The sequence below is a fragment of the Mustelus asterias genome, chromosome 9, assembly GCF_964213995.1.
Source record: "Mustelus asterias chromosome 9, sMusAst1.hap1.1, whole genome shotgun sequence".
In the NCBI taxonomy this organism is placed as follows: Eukaryota; Metazoa; Chordata; class Chondrichthyes; order Carcharhiniformes; family Triakidae; genus Mustelus; species Mustelus asterias.
Genome location: NC_135809.1, coordinates 63651508 through 63672826, shown reverse-complemented (window position 1 = coordinate 63672826; position 21319 = coordinate 63651508). Strand labels below are relative to the sequence as shown.

At 43.4% G+C, this 21319-nt stretch overlaps 1 protein-coding gene across 2 annotated transcripts in view; it reads left to right on the top strand.

Moving 5' to 3' along the window:
• The window catches only part of nup205 (nucleoporin 205), a 131922-nt gene that overhangs the window by 58594 nt on the left and 52009 nt on the right, over positions 1-21319 (top strand). For both annotated transcript variants that reach the window (XM_078220266.1, XM_078220265.1), the window contains exons 18-21: positions 501-690; positions 17045-17165; positions 20362-20443; positions 21095-21259. In XM_078220266.1, the coding sequence (XP_078076392.1) occupies positions 501-690; positions 17045-17165; positions 20362-20443; positions 21095-21259 (558 nt within the window). The remainder of the gene's footprint in view (positions 1-500; positions 691-17044; positions 17166-20361; positions 20444-21094; positions 21260-21319) is intronic.

Sequence of the window (21319 nt, the reverse complement as noted above, 5' to 3'; positions counted from 1 at the left end):
TACAAGAATCTGAAGAGGCTTGACAGGGTAGGCACAGGGTTGTTTCTCCGGGCTGGAGAATCTCGAACAGTCTCTGGACACAGAGGAGAAATTTCTTCACTCAGAAGGTTGTGCATGCTCCATTGTTGGTATATTGAAAGTTGAGTCATACTTTTGGTCTTTCAGGAACGGGAGGGAAAGTGAAGTTGAGGCAGAAGATCAGCCATGATCTTATTGAATGGCAAAACAGGCTCGAGAGACACGTGGTTTATTTCTGTTCCTATTTCTTACGTCCATATGTTCTTGTGATACCAAGAATATGAATGCACTTTATTGGTTCTGTTTTTATTCTATTCCTTTACATGCTGTTGATTGTCCACAATTAGTTAGAGCTGTTGGTGTCAGTTCATGTCAATGGTAGATCCTAAGATTTCATTGGAGATATTTAAAAAGTTAACTTCACAAAGCACCTGTACTGTGGGATGTTTTTAATTATAAACCATGTTTTCCAAATGTCTCAGGTAAAAAGCACTTGGAAAAAGCAGTGGAATACTCCCTGGGTCTTTTGGAGTTGGCCCTTCAAAAGGAGAATCAATTTATGGATTGGCTGAGAGAGAGCCATTCCTCCGTCATAGCCACGTCCCTTGAACAGCTGCTTCAGGGCATCAACCCACGCACCAAAAAGGCTGACCATGTAGTCAATATTGCTCGGTAAGTTAAGACTGGCACCTTTACTCTGATTTGCGTACCACAGATTTTTACATGTGAGTCTAAATGATGCAAAGATTCGGTTAAAATCTGTGGCTTTTCGTTTTCACGGGCGTGTCATATAATGCATGAGTGTTTTAAAAAATATCAGTTCCTACTTATCAACTCAAATCTATTTGAAGGTGGTTCAGACACTAACTATCCCACCAAGTATTAGTTTTTCTTATTTTTCAAAATATGTTTGCAGTATTAATTATTTTAAAGGAATTCCTCATGTAACAGTCAATGCACTTTACAAGTAATTAATTTTGTGAGGTGTTTCTGAGAAAATGGTCTCTAAATGCAAGTATTCCCAACAGGACTCCTTTCTTTCAAACCCCTGTATGTTATCTATCTTTCAAAGTAATTCATTGGCTAGTACTCTAGAGTCAGTCTTTGGGTAATCAATCTCTGTGTTATATCAGGATTCTTTTGTTTTAAACTACTTATGTGCCTCAATTGTGATGCTCAAGATCTTGTTTGCCTTTTTTGCAGCCCTCTCAACTTATCTTCCTCCTTCAAAGATTTTTGTACCTACTCCCCCAGATCTCTGTTGCTGCTCTCTCAATATAAGAACATAAGAACTAGGAGCAGGAGTAGGCCATCTGGCCCCTCGAGCCTGCTCCGCCATTCAATAAGATCATGGCTGACCTTTTCATGGACTCAGCTCCACTTACCCACCTGCTCACCATAGCCGTTAATTCCTTTCCTGTTCAAAAATTTATCCTTGCCTTAAAAACATTCAATGAGGTAGCCTCAACTGCTTCACTGGGCAGGGAATTCCACAGATTCACAAACCTTTGTGTGAAGAATTTTCTCCTCAACTCAGTCCTAAATCTGCTCCCCCTTATTTTGAGGCCATGCCCCCTAGTTCTCGTTTCACCTGCCAGTAGAAACAACTTCCCTGCTTCTATCTTGTCTATTCCCTTCATAATCTTATATGTTTCTATAAGATCTCCCTTCATTCTTCTGAATTCCAATGAGTATAGCCCCGGTCGACTCAATCTCTCCTCATAAGCCGGAATCAACCTAGTGAATCTCCTCTGTACTCCCTCCTGTGCCAGTATATCCTTTCTCAAGTAAGGAGACCAAAACTGTACACTGTACTCTAGGTGTGGCCTCACCAGCACCTTATACAGCTGCAACATAACCACACTGTTTTTAAACTCTATCCCTCTAGCAATGAAGGACAAAAGTCCATTTGCCTTCTTAATTACCTGCTGCACCTGCAAACCAACTTTTTGTGATTCATGCACAAGGACACCCAGGTCCCTCTGCACAGCAGCATGCTGCAATTTTTTACCATTTAAATAACCAAATTTACCATTTTGCTGTTATTCCTACCAAAATGGATGACCTACATTTACCAACATTGTACTCCATCTGCCAGACCCTCGCCCACTCACTTTTAGATTATCAATATCCCTTTGCAGACTTTCAGCGTCCTCTGCACATTTTGCTCTGCCACTCATTTTAGTGTCATCTGCGAATTTTGACACACTACACTTGGTCCCCAACTCCAAATCATCGATGTAAATCGTAAACAATTGCGGCCTCAATCCCTGAAGCACACCACTAGTCACTGATTGTCAACCAGAGAAACACCCATTTACCCCCACTCTTTGCTTTCTGTTAGTTAACCAATCCTCTATCCATGCTAATATATTACCCATAACACCTTTATCTTACGCAGCAGCCTTTGGAGCGGCACCTTGTCAAATGCCTTCTGGAAGTCCAGATACACCACAGGTTCCCCATTGTCCATTACGCATGTAATGTTCTCAAAGAATTCCATCAAATTAGTCAAACATGACCTGCCCTTCATGAACCCATGTTGCATTAAACCATTTAGTCTATATTCAGCCTTAACCTCTCTGAGTGCAATCACAGGCTAGGGTGGGGGGTTAGTCCAGAAGTTCAATTTGTGTGGGAATCAGAACTGTTGTTACTCAAGAATTAGAAGTGGTTTTAATTCTTCTAACTCTTCCTGGGTAACTATTACTGTAAGGCAGTTGGATTTAAATCAGAATGTTTGAATTTCCTGGGTAATTGCAGTGCAATCCTTATGTGGGGAAGAGCTTATCTTTGGGCTACTTACTGAGATTGGAGATTACGGGCCATTTTTTCTCCTCATTCTTCTGTCAGGATCATAGAATTAGGTTTATATGAGAATGAGGCCATTTGATCTATCGTGTCCATTTTGGCCCTCTGCAGGAGCAATCCAGCTAACCGCGCTCCTTTTCCCTGCAAATTCTTCTCTTCAGATAATCATCCGTAACTTTTGAAATCCACGATTGTATCTTACACATGTTCAGGCAGTGCATTCCAGATCTTAACCACTTGCTGTGTAAAGCAGTTTTCTTTGTTTTGCCTTTGGTTTTTTCCCATTTACCTTAAATCAGTATCCTCTTGTTCTCCTGACTTAATCTGAGTTTGTTCCTTTGGTTTGCCCTAAAAAGAGGTCAACCCTTCTGCTGATCGGAGCAGGTTACTACCACCTATTTTGCCCAGTGTTAAGGAACAGATCAGAAATTCCAAGGTATTTTATGAAGTTAGCCTAGACCTTAAACTTTTACATTTGATTTTAGCATAGAGTGAGCTTAAGGTGTTTCACTCCAGTTATGATTCAAGTGACCCATTAGGAACCTTTTATTTAAAACAAACTTTATTTAAGAGCACAGTTAGAATATAACAAAAAGAATTAACATAACTTTTACCAGTTAAACTACTTAAACATGACAAAGTAAAATTCTTAACAGCTAGCTATCTCTATTGTTCCAATTTAGCAGTATCCTCCAGACATAAATCTCTTCTTTAGAACCAGTTAGCACAGAAACCAAAGATGCTAATTTAGGTACTAGATTTCTGGAGAGTGATCCAGACAGACACCCGTCTTCTGATACTCGTGCAGCAACCTCCAGAGAAAGCTCCGCCCTAAGGCAGGGCGGAGAAAATGGCTTATATCTTGGTAGATTCCAGTCTTCACTTCAAACAGAACAAGAGATACTGAGAAACCAACCTCTCTCTCAAAATCCCCCAAAACAGACTGCCTCCTGTTCTCTAGAATGCATTGCCTGGAAGTGTGGTGGAGGCAGGTTCAGTCGAAGAATTCAAGAGGACATTAGAATCGTAGAATCCCTACAGTGCACAAGGAGGCCATTCAGTCCTTCGAGCCTGTACCAACCATAATCCCGCCCAGGCCCTATCCCTGTAACCCCACGTATTTACCCTGCTAATCCCCCTGACACGAGGGGCAATTTACTATGGCCAGTCCACCTAACCCACACATCTTTGGAGTGTGGGAGGAAACCAGAGCACCCGGTGGAAACCTACGCAAAACTTGCAAACTCCACACGGACAGTCACCCGAGGCCGGAATTGAACCCGGGTCCCTTGTGCTGTGAGAGAGTTGTGCTAACCACTGTGCCACCATGCTGCCTTGAATGATTATTTTGAACAAAAACAATGTATGGGGAAAAGGCAGGGGAATAGTACTATGTCATGTTATTTGTTTGAGAGCTGGTGAGGATGTGATGGAACGAATGGCCTCCTTCTGTGATGTAACAATTCTGTGCAACACTGAGAAGTGGGCACAATACATCAGTTGTGGCCAAGCCAGTGTTTTATGAATTTTCACCATAACTTCTTTGCCTTCATACTCTAAGTCCCTATTTATGTGCTTAAGTAGCCACTTTCTAAACCTGCCCTGCCACCCTCAAACATTTGTGCACATATACCCTCCAGGTCCCTCTGTTCCTTTATCCCTTTTAGAATCATATCCTTTATTTTATATTGCTCCTCCTTGTTCTACCTACCAAAATGTGTCACTTCACATTTCTCTGTGTTAAATTACATGTGCACATGTCCGCCCATTCCAACAACCTGCTCATGTCCTCTTGATATCCAACAGTGTCAGCATAGTTTTATGAAGGGCAAATCATGTTTGAGTAATTTGCTAGAGTTCTTCGAAGATGCAACAAGTAAAGTGGATAATGGGAATCGTGTAGATGTAGTATATCTGGACTTCCGGAAGGCATTTGATGAGGTGCCACACAAAAGGTTAATTCACAAGATTAGATCAAATTGGGATTCGGGGTAATTTATTAGCTTGGATAGGTGACTGGCTGATGGACAGAAGACAGAGAGGCGGAATAAATGTTTTTTTTTTCTGGATAGGTGACTAGTGGGGTGCCACAGGGTTTGGTCCTTGGGTCCCAGCTATTTACAATCTATATTAACGACATGGGTACAGGGATAGAAGTTTCTGTAGCCAAATTTGCAGATGACACAAAAATAGGTGGGACAGTAAGTTGCAATGAGGAAATAACCCTACAAATGGATATAGATAGATTAGGAGTGTGGGCCAAAAGTTGGCAGATAAAGTTTAATGTGGATAGGTGTGAGGTCATGCCTTTTGGGCGGAAAAATGGGAAGGCGACTTATTATCTAAATGGGGAGAGACTTCGGGGTGCTCCGCTGCAGAGGGATCTGGGTGTCTAGCATACAGGTACAGCAGATAATAAAGTGAATTGAACGTTGGCATTTAAAGCTAAAGAATAGGATATAAAAGTAAGGAAATACTGTTGCAAGTATACAACGCATTGGTGAGACTGCGTTGAGGCAAAACTGTATTGTGTACAGTTTTGGTCCCCTTATTTGAGGAAAGATGTAGTGGCATTGGAGGCAGTTCAGAGGAGGTTCACTAGATCGATTCCAGGTTTGTTGTATGAAGAGAGATTGAACAGTTTAGGTCTGTACTCTCTGGAATTTAGAAGAATGAAAGGAGATCAAATTGAGGTATATAAGATGATAAAAGGTATGGATAAGGTAGACATGAAGTGGATGCTTCCTCTTGTGGGGCATTCTAGGACAAGAGACCATAGTCTTAGGATAAAGGGTAGCAAATTTAAAACGGAGTTGAGGAGAAACTACTTCTCCCAAAGATTTGTGAATCTGTGGAATTCGCTACCCCAAAGTGTGGTGGATGCTGGGACAGTGAGTAAATTTAAGAAGGAGTCAGACAGATTTTTAATGGGTAATGGGTTGAAGGGTTATGGGGAGAAGGCAGGAAAATGGGGATGAGGAGCATATCACCCTTGATCGAATGGCGGAGCAGACTCAATGGGCTGAATGGCCTAATTCTGCTGCTATATCTTATGAACTTATGATAGCCATCCTCCTCAATTCATAATACTTTCAAGTTTTGTGTCAAATGCAAATTTTGAAATTGTGCCTGCTGCTCCAAGTTTAGGTCATTAGACCAGGCACTGATTGGCTTGCGCAATGTATATTGAACTTGGTGTGGAAAGGAAGTCCCGATGCTAAATGCTGGAGTTGAATGTCCAAGGATATTCATATTCCAGAAGGACAGATGACAAGAAGTAGGAGGTGGAGTTGCTCTATTGATTAAGGATGACATCAAGGCTGTATTCAGAAATTATTGTTGGCACTGGAGACCAAAATGTTGGATCAGTCTGGGTTGAAATAAGAAGCAAGGAAAGAAACACATTGCTAGGAGTAATTTACAGGCCCCCAACAGTACTTTCGAGGTAGGGCATAATATAAATCAGGAAATGAGGAGGCCTTGTGAAAAGGGCACAACAGTAATTGTGGGTGACTTTAACATGCATATTGACTGGATTAGCCAACTTGGCAAGGTTGAGGAAGAGTTGATAGAGTGTATAAGGGACTGTTTCTTAAAACAGCATGTTATGGAGCCATTTAGATCTGGTATTATCTAATGAGGAAGGATTGATTAATAGCCTTGTAGTTAAGGATCCACTTGGAAGGAGTGATCACACAGCATGATAGAGTTCAGATTGGAAGTGAGAAGACAAAATCACATACACAAGCTTTAGCATTGGACAAGGGTAATTATGCAGGCCAAAGGAAAGAGTTGGCCCAAGTGGACTGGGTGAGAGTATGAAAGGGAAGGACAGTAGAAGAACAGTGGCAGTTGTTTAGGAAGATATTAAAGACATCTCAACTAAGGTACATGGCTGAGAGGAAGCGGAATTGTAAAAGGGTGAAAAATCATCCGTGGCTTAATAAGGATAACATTAGGGCAAAATAGAGGGCAAAAGTTAGTGGCAGCATGGAGGATTGGGAGAACTTCAAATGCCAACAAAAGGTGACTAAATACAATATCGAAAATGGACTATGAAAGTAAACTAGCTGAAAACATAAAGACTAACACCAAAAGTTTCTATAAGTACATAAAGAGAATAGTGAAAGTAGTTTTTGGCCCTTTTAGTGTATGGAAATGGTGGGGTAATAATGGAAAATTTGGAGATGGCAGAGGCAGGAAACCGATGCTTTGTCTCTGTTTTCACAGAGGAAGGTAATTCTGTCCCAAAAACTGCAGTTAATATAGTGGAACTTGGCAAAATTGCGATAACTATGGAGAAGGTACTCAGTAAACTGAAGGGTTTAAACGTAGATAAGTCCCTGGGACCTGATGGCCTACACCCTAGGGTGTTAAAGGAGGTGACAGCAGAGATAGTGGATGCATTCGTTATGATATTCCAAAATTCCCTGGATTCCGGAAAGGTACCAGTGGACTGGAAACATACTAATGTGACGCCCTTATTCCAGAAAGGAGAGAGGCAAAAAGTGGGAAACTGTAGACCAGTCAGCTTTTGCTCTGTGGTGGGAAAGTTGTTGGAGTCAACCATCAAGGAGGAGGTGACTGAGCATCTGGAAATGCAAAGCTCAATTCACCAGTGTCAGCACGGTTTTGTGAAAGGCAAGTCTTGTTTGACAAACCTGCCCTGCTCGTCAGCCCTTCCCTGCTTTCCAGAGTGAATCATGCTGAGGCACTCTGTGATGCACAGAGTGTTGGAGATTCATTCTGGATATCAAGCGAAAAAAACTAGTGCGATTTACTCCCATTTTCCAGCAAATTGGGGACTTAGAATTTTTTCAGGAGAATCCCGGCCACCGTCTTTGAATGTCCAATATGTCATTCATCTCCAGTATTGCAACTATCTTTTATCAAAGTTACCACACCTTTTTTTTCCTTCCTGATCTTTCTTGAATACATTGCAGCCAGGTATATTAAATTCCAATCTTCCCTTGTTTAAGTTCTTATTGCCACAATATCATAAACCTGGATGGATACTTATATTTGCTGCTCAGCAACCTTATTTGCCACATATAGAACATAGAACAGTACAGCACAGAACAGGCCCTTCGGCCCACGATGTTGTGCCGAGCTTTATCTGAAACCAAGATAATACATTTTTACACGTATCAACATCTGCCTCAGCTGGTGTTACAGTTCCCCATGTGTGAACTCTGCTATTTATGAACTACGTTTTTTATCCTAATGCTGATTATCCCTCCCAGTCCTCTTTACACCTTGTTTTCCTTCTGTACTGTTTCATTCTGGTGCCTTCTTCCCTTGCCAAATTAGTTTGAACCCTTTCCTACAGTACCATATACCCAACCCTCAAGATCAATGATCCCAGGCCTGTGGAGCTGCAACCTTACATTGTACAGATACTTACTGCCCAGTGCTGTTCTCAATATTCCCAGGGAATTTGAAGCTCTCTCACCTGTGCCAGCCCTCCAGTCCCATGCTAACTTGTCTTATCTTACTGTTCCTATACTCACTAGCATGTAGCTCTGGGAGTAATTAAGAGATTACCACCTTTGAGGTCCTGCTTCCCTTTCCCCTCAAAATGTTCTGCACCCGGTGATATCCTTTACCTGGCATCAGGTTGGCAACACAATCTGCAGGACCTGCATTGGCAAAGAACTGTAGAGCACAGGAACAGGCCTTTCAGCCCACCAAGTCTGTGCCGACACAGATGCCTCTCTAATCTAATATTTTTTTGCCTCTGTGTGGTCCATATCCCACTATTCCCTGCCTATCCATGTATCTATCCAGATACCTCTTGAACATTGTTATAGAATCTGCTTCCGCCACCTCCTCTGGCAGCGCGTTCCAGGCATTCACCACTCTCTGTGAAAAACTTGCCCCTTACATCTCTTTTAAACTTTACCCCTCTCACTCTCAACCAATGCTCCCGAGTAATTGACCCTTCGACCCTGGGAAAAAGATCATCCACTCAATCCAAGCCTGACAATCTTGTAAACCTGTATCAGGTCCTCCCTCAGCCTCTGACGGTCCAATGAAAACAATCCAAGTTTGTTCAACCTTTCTTCCTAGTCCATGGGGGGAGGTTTACCATTTTGAGTCTAAGTGCCGGATCCGGGCGTCAAATAGATCCTCACCTGGAATTCTCTTTCCAGTGGGCGCATACGTATTTTGCCGGCTCCGGTCCGATCCGCGCTGTGTGCGGGGCTTAGCGCTGTCGGACCGATCGGAGCTCTGAACTGCGCATGCGCAGTTTGAAAAAAATCTGACAGAGTGCGCCTGGGCACGAAAGAAAAAGCAGAAAGAGCGGCTCTCTGACGTTCATCCTCTCGTCGGAGGAGTGGTGGGGTGGTATGACCGATCACCCCCTGGGAGAGGGGGTGTGACGTATCATCCCCTGGCAGGGGGGAAGAGAGGGGGTGTGACGTATCATCCCTGGGTGGGGGGAGGAGAGGGGGTGTGACATCTCATCCTCTGATCGGGGGGGTTCCGCTGCCTGTCTGCGGCCGATCCCTCCTGGCACCATCACTGGTACACTACCAGCCACAGCCATCTCTCCCGCTCTCTTACACCTGCAGGGAAGAGTAATCTGTGGCTGGTAGTGTACCAGTGATGGTGCCAGGAGGGATCGGCCACAGACAGGCAGCGGAACCCCCCTGACCAGAGGATGAGACGTCACCCCCTCTCCTCCTCCCACCCCGACCAGAGGATGACCTGGGTCAGGGAGCCGTTGCAGTCTCTGACCCCGCTCTTCGGAGGCTGCAGCAGCGACTTCAGACTTTTATTTTGCAGGTCGGTAACAGCGCGGACGCGGATCGGGCCGGAAGATGGTAAAGTGGGATTTGGCGGTAGAGTTGGGCGCGCGGTTCATTAAGTCGATTTAAATGCTTGCAAATGCATTTAAATCGTCGCGCTGCCCGATTTGGGCACGGGCCGGACCTGCGCCCAAACCGGGTGTCGGTAAAGGCGCGATCTGCTCAGATTCGGGTGCAGATCGCGTTAAAGGCCAACGCCTAACTATATATTCCAAACCAGGCAACATCCTGGTAAATTTCTTCTGCACCCTTACCAATGGGTCACCATCCTTCTGGTAGTGTGACGACCAGAATTGTACATGATACTCCAAATGCAGCCTAACCAAAGTCTTATACAGCTGCAATGGGATTTTCCAATTCCTATACTCAACACCCTGACCAATGAAGGCCAGCATGCCATACACCTTCTTGACCCCCTTATCCACCTGAGTTGCCGTCTTTAGGGAACTGTGGATCTGCACGCCTAGATCCCTCTGTATGCTAATATTTCTAAGGGCTCTACCATTTACTGCATACTTTCCTTCTGCAGTAGACCTTCCAAATCGTATCACCTCACATTTGTCCGGGTTAAATTCCAACTGCCATCTTTCGGCCCAGGTCTCCAACCGATTTATATCCTGCTGTATCCTCCTCACTATCCGCTACTCCCCCAATTTTTTTATCATCTGCAAATTTACCAATCAGACCACCTACATTTTCCTCCAAATCATTTATTACAAACAACAGAGTCCCCAGCACTGATCCCTGTGGAACACTGCTTGTCACAGACCTCCAGTTAAAAAAGCACCTTTCCACTGCTACTCTCTGCTTTCTATGCCCAAGCCGGTTTTGTATTCATCTTACCAGCTCACCTCGGATCTCATATGCCTTCACCTTCTGTATCAGACTGCCATGACGAATCTTATCGAAAGCTTTACTGAAGTCCATGTATGCATCAACTGCCCTGCCCTGGTCAATTTTCCTTGTCACTCCCTCAAAGAACTCAGTTAAGTTTGTGAGACACGATCTCCCCTTCACAAAACCATGCTGCTTATAAGCCTATTCTCTTCCAGATGTGAGTACATTCTATCCCTAAGAATCTTCTCCAATAATTTCCCCACCACTGATGTAAGGCTCGCAGACCTGTAATTTCCCAGATTGTCTCTTCTGCCCTTCTTAGACAGGAACAATGTGAGCTACTCTCCAATCCTCTGGTACCTCGCCCGTGACTAAAGAGGATATGAAGATTTTGACCAAGGCCTCAGCAATTTCTTCCTACGCCTCTCTCAGTATTCTGGGATAGACCCTATCTGGCCCTGGGGACATGTCCGCATTAATGTTTTTCACAACCTCCAATACCTCCTTTTTATCTCAACATGTCCTAGAATGTCAACATCCTCCTTTTCACACTCAGCATCCACCACATCCTTCTCATTTGTGAATACTGATGCAAAGTACTCATTAAGGACATCACCCACTTCATCTGGTTCCACACACAAATTCCCTCCACTGTGTTTGAATGGACCTACCCTTTCCTTAGCTACTCTCTCCCTCCTTATGTACGCATTAAAAGCCATGGGATTCTCCTTAATCCTGCCTGCCAAGGACATTTCATGGCCCCTTTTTGCCCTCCTAGGTCTGTGTTTAAGCTCTTTCCTGCTACCTTTCCTCAAGAACCTTATCTGTTTTCGATTTCTTGAAATTTATGTTTGCCTCCTCCTTTTTCACTGAGCTCACAATCTTTCTTGTCATCCAGGATTCCCAAATCTTGCCATCTTTATCCTTCATTTTTACAGGGACGGACATGTCCTGAATTGTTAACAACTGACTTTTAAAAGACTCCCACTTTATTGGATGTGGATTTACCCTCAAACAGCCGCCCCCAGTCTACATTCCCCAGTTCCTGCCTACGTTGTTAGCCTTCCCCCGGTTTAGTATTTTCACTCCAGGACTACTTCTATCCTTTTCTACAGGTATCTTGCAACTTATAGAATTGTAATCACTGTTCCCAAAATGGTCCCCCACTGAGACATCAATCACTTGTCCAGGCTCGTTTCCCAGAACCAGGTCTAAGATAGCCCCTTCCTGAGTTGGACTATCTACATATTGCCTCAAGAAGCACTCTTGGACACACTGAACAAACTCTGCCCCGTCTCAAGGAATAATCCCAGTCTCTGTTGGGAAGTTAAAATCGCTCATCACAACAACCCTGTTTTTACATTTTCCAATAATCTGCTGACATATGAGTTCCTCCACTTCACGCTAGCTGTTGGGATGTTTTCTTTTATTAATTTGTGGGACATGGGCGTTGCTGGCTGGCCAGCATTTGTTGCCCATCCCTAGTTGCCCTTGGAGGGCAATTGAGAGTCAACCACATTGCTGTGGCTCTGGAGTCACATGTAAGCCAGACGAGGTAAGGACGGCAGATTTCCTTCCCTAAAGGACATTAGTGAACAAGATGGGTTTTTTCCAACAATGGTTTCATGGTCATCAGTAGATTCTTAATTCCAGATATTTTTACTGAACTCAAATCATACCATCTGCTGTGGCAGAATTCGAACCTGGGTCCCAGACCATTAGCTGAGTTCCTGGATTAATAGTCTATCAATAATCCCACTATGCCACCCCTCCCCAGTCTGTCATACAACCTCAACAGTGTGATTCCACCGCTCCTATTCCTGAGTTCTACCCATATGGCCTCATTGCATGATCCCACCAAGGTGAACTCCCTCTAGATAGCTGTAACGTCCTCCCTAATCAGCAACCCTATCTCTTTTGTCACTCTCTCTGTCTCACCTGAAGCATCTAAATCCTGGAATGCTAAGCTGCCAGTCCTGCCCTTCTTTCATCTAAGTCTCCATAATTGCCACAACATCATAATACCTTGTAGTAATCCAAGCTTTAAGTTCATCCGCTTTGTGTGTCATGCTGCTTGCATTAAAGCAAACACATCTCAGACTATCTGTCCTGTCATGTATTGTACACACTCCTTGTGTTTTATTTCTCTGAGCCTTACTGGACCCATTCACTGAGTTCTCCACAGTCTCTGCACTCTGTACTGTGGCCCTTATTGATTTTTGTCTTTCGTCTTACTGCCTTTTGTTTCTGTCCCCAACTTACTTCCCTCTGACTTCCTGCATCGGTTCCCACCCCCGTGCCACATTTAAACCCTCCCTAACTGCACGAGTAAACACTCCCCCCTCAGATATTGGTTCCATTCCTGCCCAAGTGCGGACCGTCCGATTTGTACTGGTCCCACCTCCCTCAGAACTGGTTCCAATGACCCAGAAATTTGAATCTTTCCTTCTTACACCATCCCTCAAGCCAAGTATTCATCGTAGCTATCCTGACATTCCTACTCTAACTAGCATTGGTAGCAATCCTAAGATTACTACCTTTGACATCCTACTTTTTAGTTTTAACTCCCTAAATTTAGCTTGTAGGACCTCATCCCATTTTTTAACTTATATTGTTGGTACCTATATGCACCATGACAGCTGGCAGTTCACCTTCCTTCTCCAGATTGCTCTGCAGCCGCTCTGAGATATGCTTCACGTTTGCACCAGGGAGGCAACATACCATCATGGAGTCTCGTTTGCGTTCGCAGAAACGCCTGCCTATTCCTCTTACAATTGAACCCCAGTTTCAGAAATCATCATCATATCCTCCAGCTATCCCGATGACTATTTCTTGAGTTTTGTGTCCTCCTATGAAGTAATTTTCCCCACATTGTCATGAATGTGCTCTAGACTGTACCCCCTAGTGGTGTTGTCACCATCACCAGTATTCAGTACTGAAAACCAGTGAGAAAGTGACTCCTCGAGGATTCTTACACTGCTGGCTTCTCATACCTTGCCAAGTATCCTCCTACCATCATTGGCTGCAGGATGACCACCTCCTGGATTGTGCAATCCAGGGAATATTTCACCCTTTCAGATGCCTTTCAGTGATGCCAACTGTTTATCAAGCTTGAGCAGTTGCCCTGGATGTCCTGTGTGGCACAAGTGTAGCCAACGTGTCTTGGCATTGTATTTATGTATGTGTATTCATATAATATTGTATTTAAGGGGACAGTGGCAAGGTGGTAATACTGATACTAACTTGATTATTAACGATGATAATAATTCAGACATTTGGACCAATCTCGGCAGACATAAATTCAAATTCCACCATGACAGCTGAGGGAATTTAAATTCAATTCATACATCTGGAATAAAAAGCTAGTACCAATAATCGCCATTAACCTAGGAGATTGTCACAATGTAGCAGGTAAGGAAGAAATTTCCTCACGTGAAGGTCTTTGGTCTGATTCACCCAAAGACCTTCACGTGAGGAAATTTCTTCCTTACCTGCTATAGCATTGCTGTAACTCTAGATCATAACAACATGATTGACTCTAAACTACCTTTTGGCCGAACAAGTCACTCATTTGTACTAAACTGCTAGAGAAAAGTCAAATAAGAATAAAAAGTGGGTGAACCCTCCAGCATCGACCGAGGCAATATATAATGTACTAATATCTGAGGACTTACTCCAAAATTGGGAGAGCCTGAAATAGCCATCCTCAAAGAATCAGATCTTAGGAAAATCTAGCGACAACTCAATGGGTTGAATGGCAGAGCAGACTCAATGGGCCAAATGGCCTAATTCTGCTCCTCTACCTTATGGATATGACCGGCTCTATTGGCAGGATAAATCAACCAGGGGGTGACAGCAACATGATGTACATTCAGAATGGAGCGAGAGTCCTCAATACTGAAGTCTCATGGTACTGGGTTAAACATGGGCAGGGAAATCTGCTGGTTACGATGTATTCGCATTCATCAACTGATGAACCAGTACTCCTCCATGTTGGATTGTGCTTGGAAAAAGCACTGGAGGTAGAAAGGGCTCAGAATGTGGGAGAAATTAAATAGCCATCACCAAGTGTTGCTTGGTAGTTCTTCTACTGACAGAGCTGGTGGAACCCTGAAGGACATATCTGCTAGACTGGGACTGCGGCAGGTGGTTGACAGACCAATGTGAGGGAAAAAAACCTTTTTGACCTCATCCTCAACCGTCTACCTGTCACAGATGAAAATCTGTCCGTAACTGTATTCTAGGGAGTAAACACCAGGCACTCCTTATGGAGACAAAGTTCTCTCTTTACAATGAAGAAACATGCCATCCTGTTGTGTGGCACTACCACCGTGTTAAATGGTATTGACTCAGAATATATCCAGTAACTCAAATGTGGACATCCATGAAATACTGTCGGTCATGAGCAACAGCAGAATTGTATTCAAACGCAATGTGTTCCAACACATGGCCCAGCATAATCTCCATTGCCAATACCATCTAACCAGGAGATTAACCCCAGTTAAGTGGGTGTTGGGGAACATGCACACCTAAAAATGAGGTAGCAACCTAGTGAAGTTACAGCACAGATAATGTGTAAGCAGCAGAATCTGAGTGCGATAGACAGAGCTAAGTGATCCCTCAACCAACAGGTCAAAGTCTGCAATCCCACCACCTCCAGTTGTGAATGGTATTGACAATTAAACAACTAAGTGGAGGAGGTTCCATAAACATCCTTATTCTCAGTGTTGCCCAACATTCTTGGCAAAAGTCAAGGCTGAAGCATTTGAAGTTATCTTTAGCCAGACGTGGCGGAATGATTCATCTCTATCTCCTCCAGAGGTCTTGGGCTGCCAGTCTTCAGTCAATTCAATTCAATTCATTTCATGTGACATTGAATCAATAAAGAAACATATATGTTTTAGTTGAGTACCCCCCTTTAACTCTTACATATTATATTCCTGTGTGATTAAGTTCCCCTCAATTAACGTGCTTTGATTTCCTCTTTTACCATTCTGCTGAAGTCCTTCAGTTTAAGTTGCTTTCCCTTTCCCTTTTGCCCCTAATTCCCACTCCCAAAGAATTTCTGGCTTTATGTAGGAAATTCACTAAACTCTGTCCCTAGCCTTCATAACCACAAAATCTAACGCTGGGTCCTTGCCACGCTACCTGTAAGCGTTTAACGATGTCACCGAGCACCCGTGTTTGAATTATAGAATCCTTACAGTGCAGAAGGAGGCCGTTCAGCCCATCGAGCCTGCACTAACAACAATTTCACCCTGGCTCTATCCCCGTAACATCACATATTTACCCTGCTAATCCCCCTGACACTAAGGGGCAACTTTTGCATGTCCAATTAACCTAACTTGCACATATTCAGACTGTGGGGAGAAACCAGAGCACCCAGAGGAAACCCATACAGACATGGGGGAAATGTACAAACTCCACACAGACAGTTGCCCAAGGCTGGAATTGAACTCGGGTCCCTGGCACTGAGGCCTCTTTGCCAATGTGCAATTTAATAAGTTAAACACTTTAAAGTGCTGAAGCTTCATCCTCTCTAGAACTACCTGGGCATCATAGGTAGCGTGGCACGGTAGCACAGTGGTTAGCACTGCTGCTTCACAGCTCCAGGGACCTGGGTTCGAATCCCGGCTTGGGTCACTGTCTGTGTGGAGTTTGCACATTCTCCCTGTGTCTGCGTGGGTTTCCTCCGGGTGCTCCGGTTTCCTCCCACAGTCCAAAGATGTGCAGGCTAAGTTGATTGGCCATTCTAAATTGCCCCTTAGTGTCCTGGGATGCATAGGTTAGAGGGGTTAGTGGGTAAATGTGTGTGGATAGGGCCTGGGTGGGATTGTGGTTGGTGCAGACTCGATGGGCCGAATGGCCTCTTTCTGCACTGTAGGATTCTATGATTCTATATTTGGAAATTGGTGATTTGTGTTGTGATGTTGGCTGTTGAAACCCAAAGCTTTTATTTTGTTAAATGGTGAGTCAGAGATTCCTGTGTCTCCTTTTGAACTTTAGTTAGGCCACATTTGGAATATTCCATACAGTTCTGGTCACCACACTACCAAAAGGATGTAGAGGTTTTGGAGAGGGTACAGATGTTGCCTGTTCAGAGGGTATTCGCTATTAGGAGAGACTGGATACACCTAGTTTGTTTTCACTTGAACATCGGAGGCTGAGGGGTGACCTGATAGAGGTTTACAAAATTATGAGAGGCATGGATAGAATGGACAGTCACAGAGTCATTTTTTTTCCAAGAGTAGAAATTTCAATTAGGGGACATGGGTTGAAGGTAAAAGGGGGAAAATTTAAAAGCGATGTGAGAGGCAGGTTTTTTATATAGAGGATGGTAGGTGCCTGGAATGCACTGCCAGAGGAGGTGGTAGAAGCAGATACAATAGCAATGTTTAAGACACATTTGACAGATACATGAATAGGCTGGGAATAGAGGGATACGGACCATGGAGCAGCAAAAAGTTTTTAGTTTAGTAAATGTCATGTGTCGGTGCAGGCTTCGTGGACCAAAGGGCCTGTTCCTGTGCTGTTCTTTGATCTTACCTGCTCCTTCTGTTCCACAGGTACCTGATCCATGTAAACACCAATCCTGATCTGGCGTTTGAAAGTGCAAAGATTCTTTGCTACATCTCGCGCTATCCAAATATCCAGGTGAAACTGGTGGGTGACTTCACTCAGGATCAGGTGAGAGGTGCAATTATGGAATTGCCATGATCCATTTCAAAACCTGGGCCACTACAGATTGGGGGTCTATATACAACCTCTACTAACATTTGTTAATGCTCCCTTTGGCATTGCTCTTGACCATAAACTGACCTGTTGACAACAGCTCTAGAACACCAAAACCTACATCAGATGAGAGCGAATTGCATACGGAAACTAGTGAGTACCAGCTTCATTCACCTTAGTCTGCCCAACAAAGTACTTGCTATTCAACTTGGCTCAGGAGCCGCCACACAAATGTATTCGTTACCCACTTCTGGGAAGTCATGAGGATTATTCTGGAAAGTTGAGACCTGCATGGCTCGAGTGATTTCTGTGCTAGTGTACAGTAAGCTTCCTGAAGTCCACTGGGAAAACATCGTTCTCAAAGAATACCACTAGGTGACAACTAATGAAACACTCCCATTGACACTACCTCAAACCTAACCTCTCCAATCTTTTCTCATAAGACAACCCGGCCATTCCTGGAATTAGTCTAGTAAATCTTAGAAACATAGAAACCCTACAGTACAGAAAGAGGCCATTCGGCCCATTGAGTCGGCACCGACCACAATCCCACCCAGGCCCTACCCCCATATCCCTACATATTTTACCTGCTAATCCCTCTAATCTACGCATCCCAGGACACTAAGGGACAATTTTAACATGGCCAATCAACCTAACCCGCACATCTTTGGACTGTGGGAGGAAACCAGAGCACCCGGAGGAAACCCACGCAGACATGAGGAGAATGTGCAAACTGCACACAGACAGTGACCCAAGCCGGGAATCGAACCCAGGTCCCTGGAGCTGTGAAGCAGCAGTGCTACCCACTGTGCTACCATGCCGCCCATTCTCTGATCTTCTCTGAAATGCTTCTAATAGATTTACATCTCACATTAAATAAGGAGACCAATACTGTACACAACATTCCAGATGTGGTCTCGCCAATGCCCTGTACAGCTGAAGCATAACCTCCTTACTTTTGTAATCAATTCTCTCACAAATTATAATATTCTAGTAGCTTTCTTAATTCCTTGTTGTAACTGTATTCTTTTGTGATTCATGTACTAGGATATCCAGATCCCTTTGCACCTCAGAGCTTTACAATATCTCAGCATTTAGATAATAAGCTTTTTTATTCTTCCTGGCAAAACAGACACTCATATTTGCCCACGTTATATTCCATTTACCAGAGTTTTGCCCATTCACTTATCAATGTTCCTTTGTAGCCTCCTTGCATCCTATTCATAATTTACTTTCCTACCTATCTGTGTCAGCAAATTTAGCAACTATTCCTTCAGTCGCTTCATCCAAGTCATTTGTGTAAATCATAAAAGGTTATGACCCCAGAACTGATCCTTTTGACACACCACCTGTCACACCCTGCCAACCAGAAAAAGATCCATTTATGACAATTCTTTTATTTGCTAGCCAATCTCCTACCCTTGCCACAACACAATGAGCTTTTAATTTGCACAATAACCTTTGATGTGGCACCTTATCAAATGCCTTCTGGAAATCCAAGTACACTGCAGCTACTGGTTCCCCTTTATCCACAGCATATGTGACTCCTTCAAAAAGCTACAATAAATTGTTTAAACATGTTTTCCCTTTCACATAACCATGTTGACTCTCCCTGATTGCCTTGAATTTTCAAAGTGCCCTGCTGTAACATCTTTAATAATTGCTTCTAACATCTTTCCTATGACAGGCGCTAGGCTAGCTAGCTTATAGTTTCCTGCTTTCTGTCTCCCATTTTGAATTAAGGAGTTACATTTGTATCTTTCAATTTAATGAAACCTTACCGAATTGAGGGAATTTTGGAAAATTAAAACCAATGCATCAACTATCTCATTAACCGCTTCTTTCAAGACCTTGGGGTGAAGTTCATCTGGACCAGGGGATTTGTCAGTCCACAGACCCGCAATACCACCTCCCTAGTGATTGTAATTTTCCTGAGCTCATCTCTCCCTCCCATTTCCTGATTTACAGCTATTTCTGGGATGCTACTTGTGTCCTCTATAGTGAAGACAGATGCAAAATACCTGTTTAATTCATTCGCCATAACTCTTCTTTCCATGAGCAATTCCCCGAATGCAGTGGCTCCTGAGAGATCTGTTCCTGATGCCATCACATCCATTCCTATGCAGCTGTTAAATGGGTTGTAAACCTCATCATCGAATAACAACTTCCCCAACCAAGAATAAATACATCAAAAATTCTGCTTCCTATATCTTGATTTACACCAAGTGTCCTTTTTCCCTTGCCCGTGTGGGATGCTGCCCTACACTGGTTCCAGTCTGGCAACGCCTTAGTTTTAACATTCTTATGCTTGTTTTCAAATCCCTTTAGGCCTCGCCCCTGCCTTCCTCTGAAATCCCTCCAACCAGATAAGACTTGGAGTTCTATGCAGTCCCCTATTTCTGTCATCTTGCACATCCCGATTTTACTCACTATTGTGACTGTGTTTTCAACTACATTTGCCCTAAACTTAGGAATTTCCTCCCTTGAACCTGTGTGTCCTTGCTTCTCTTTCCTCCTTTCAGTTTCCTAAAATTTATTCCTCCCATTAAGCTTTTGGTTCTCTATCTTCATGGTTTTTCAGTGAACTGTTTTAACATTTTATGGATAACTTGCTTATGGAACTCCTTTGGGTTTTTTGCTATACGAATGAAAGTAATTGCTGTGTCTGCTCTGTGCTTTAGCCCCTTAGGAGTGTTTAGGACACCTTGGTACTAGAACTTGGACACCTTAATGCTGACAATAAGTCCACAAAAGGCTCCACTCAGCGCAGTAGAAAAAACAAAAAATAGTCATTCTAAACCTGCATACAGTCACTCCCCCATATTTCATATATAATATAAAAACAGAAAATGCTGGAAGTACTGTGGCTGATCACAACTGGTGAAATGTCATAATTCTGAAATGTTCATTCTGTTTCTCTCTCCACTGATTCTGCCTGACCTGCTGAGTGTTTCCAGCATTTTCTATTTCAAGTTTCCAGCATCAAGTTTTGCGCTACCCTCATATTTCATGCTGTGTCTGTGAAAGAATCTGGCATATAAGGACAAAAATGGAATCTTGTATCTCTATGCTTATTTTATGCATTGTGTGTTGAATACGAGACCAAGGTATGCGCCCTGTTAGCGCTGATTCATTCTTTACTCTTGTGCAGACTGTCAGTGAAACATTGATGTCTGGTTTTGTGGACTGCCTGGACAATGAAGGATCTGAAGAAATGATTCTGGCTGAAACTGGTATGTACTGTTACGGGAGAGTGATGTGTAGATTGACAATAACATAGGAAGACACCAGAAAATTCACTTGCAACTAAGTGGCTGTTTATATGTATTGGAATTGATAGACCAGTGTACCCTTGCATCTTTGGGAAGAAATATAATTTAAAGCTATTGCTCCAAATTACAGGGCATTTAATACCACTGGACATTTGTGCCAAATGGGTGTCTGTTCCATACAAGGTCTTTAAAACTGGTGTCCTTTACTCTGCTTCCGTTTCATTTTCATATATTTATGTTGTCTAAATTGTGGGGTTGTCTTGACATACAATTCCATACACACGCGGTGATCACCAAACAACACAACCTATACAGAATGTGTCACAATTTGTCCAGCTACTTGTGCTCTTTCCTTCCTGACTCCCACTGTCTTATTTCCGACATGTTTCTGGACTCTTGTTGCTTTCTGCTTCATTTTGCTGTCTGTTGACTGCACTCTCTTTCCTCCAATGCTCAACTTCTGTGACTCTGCCTCCTGGTTCCAGTTACTGCTCCCAGTTCCCTGATTTCTGCTTTTATTGGTCCCTGACTTCTAACTCCCGTCCCAGTGTACTCTATTATTGCTTTAAAATATTTTCTTTCCATGTGTTCGCAAGTGTTTTCTCATTGCAGGCATTGTATCAGAGAAGAAAGGTACCCTTGTCAAACACAACACACAAATTCACATCCTGAGCTTGCTAATAAACTCCTTGGATTTGAAGGCACCCAACTTAGCGTTCTACTTGCTGGGCTATGAGCTGCGAAAGCCAGTGAATGCCACCAATCTTCAAGATCCAGGTAACATCAACTTCACACTCGTGTCATTCCTCCCATGTTTGCATTTTGACAAAAATGTTT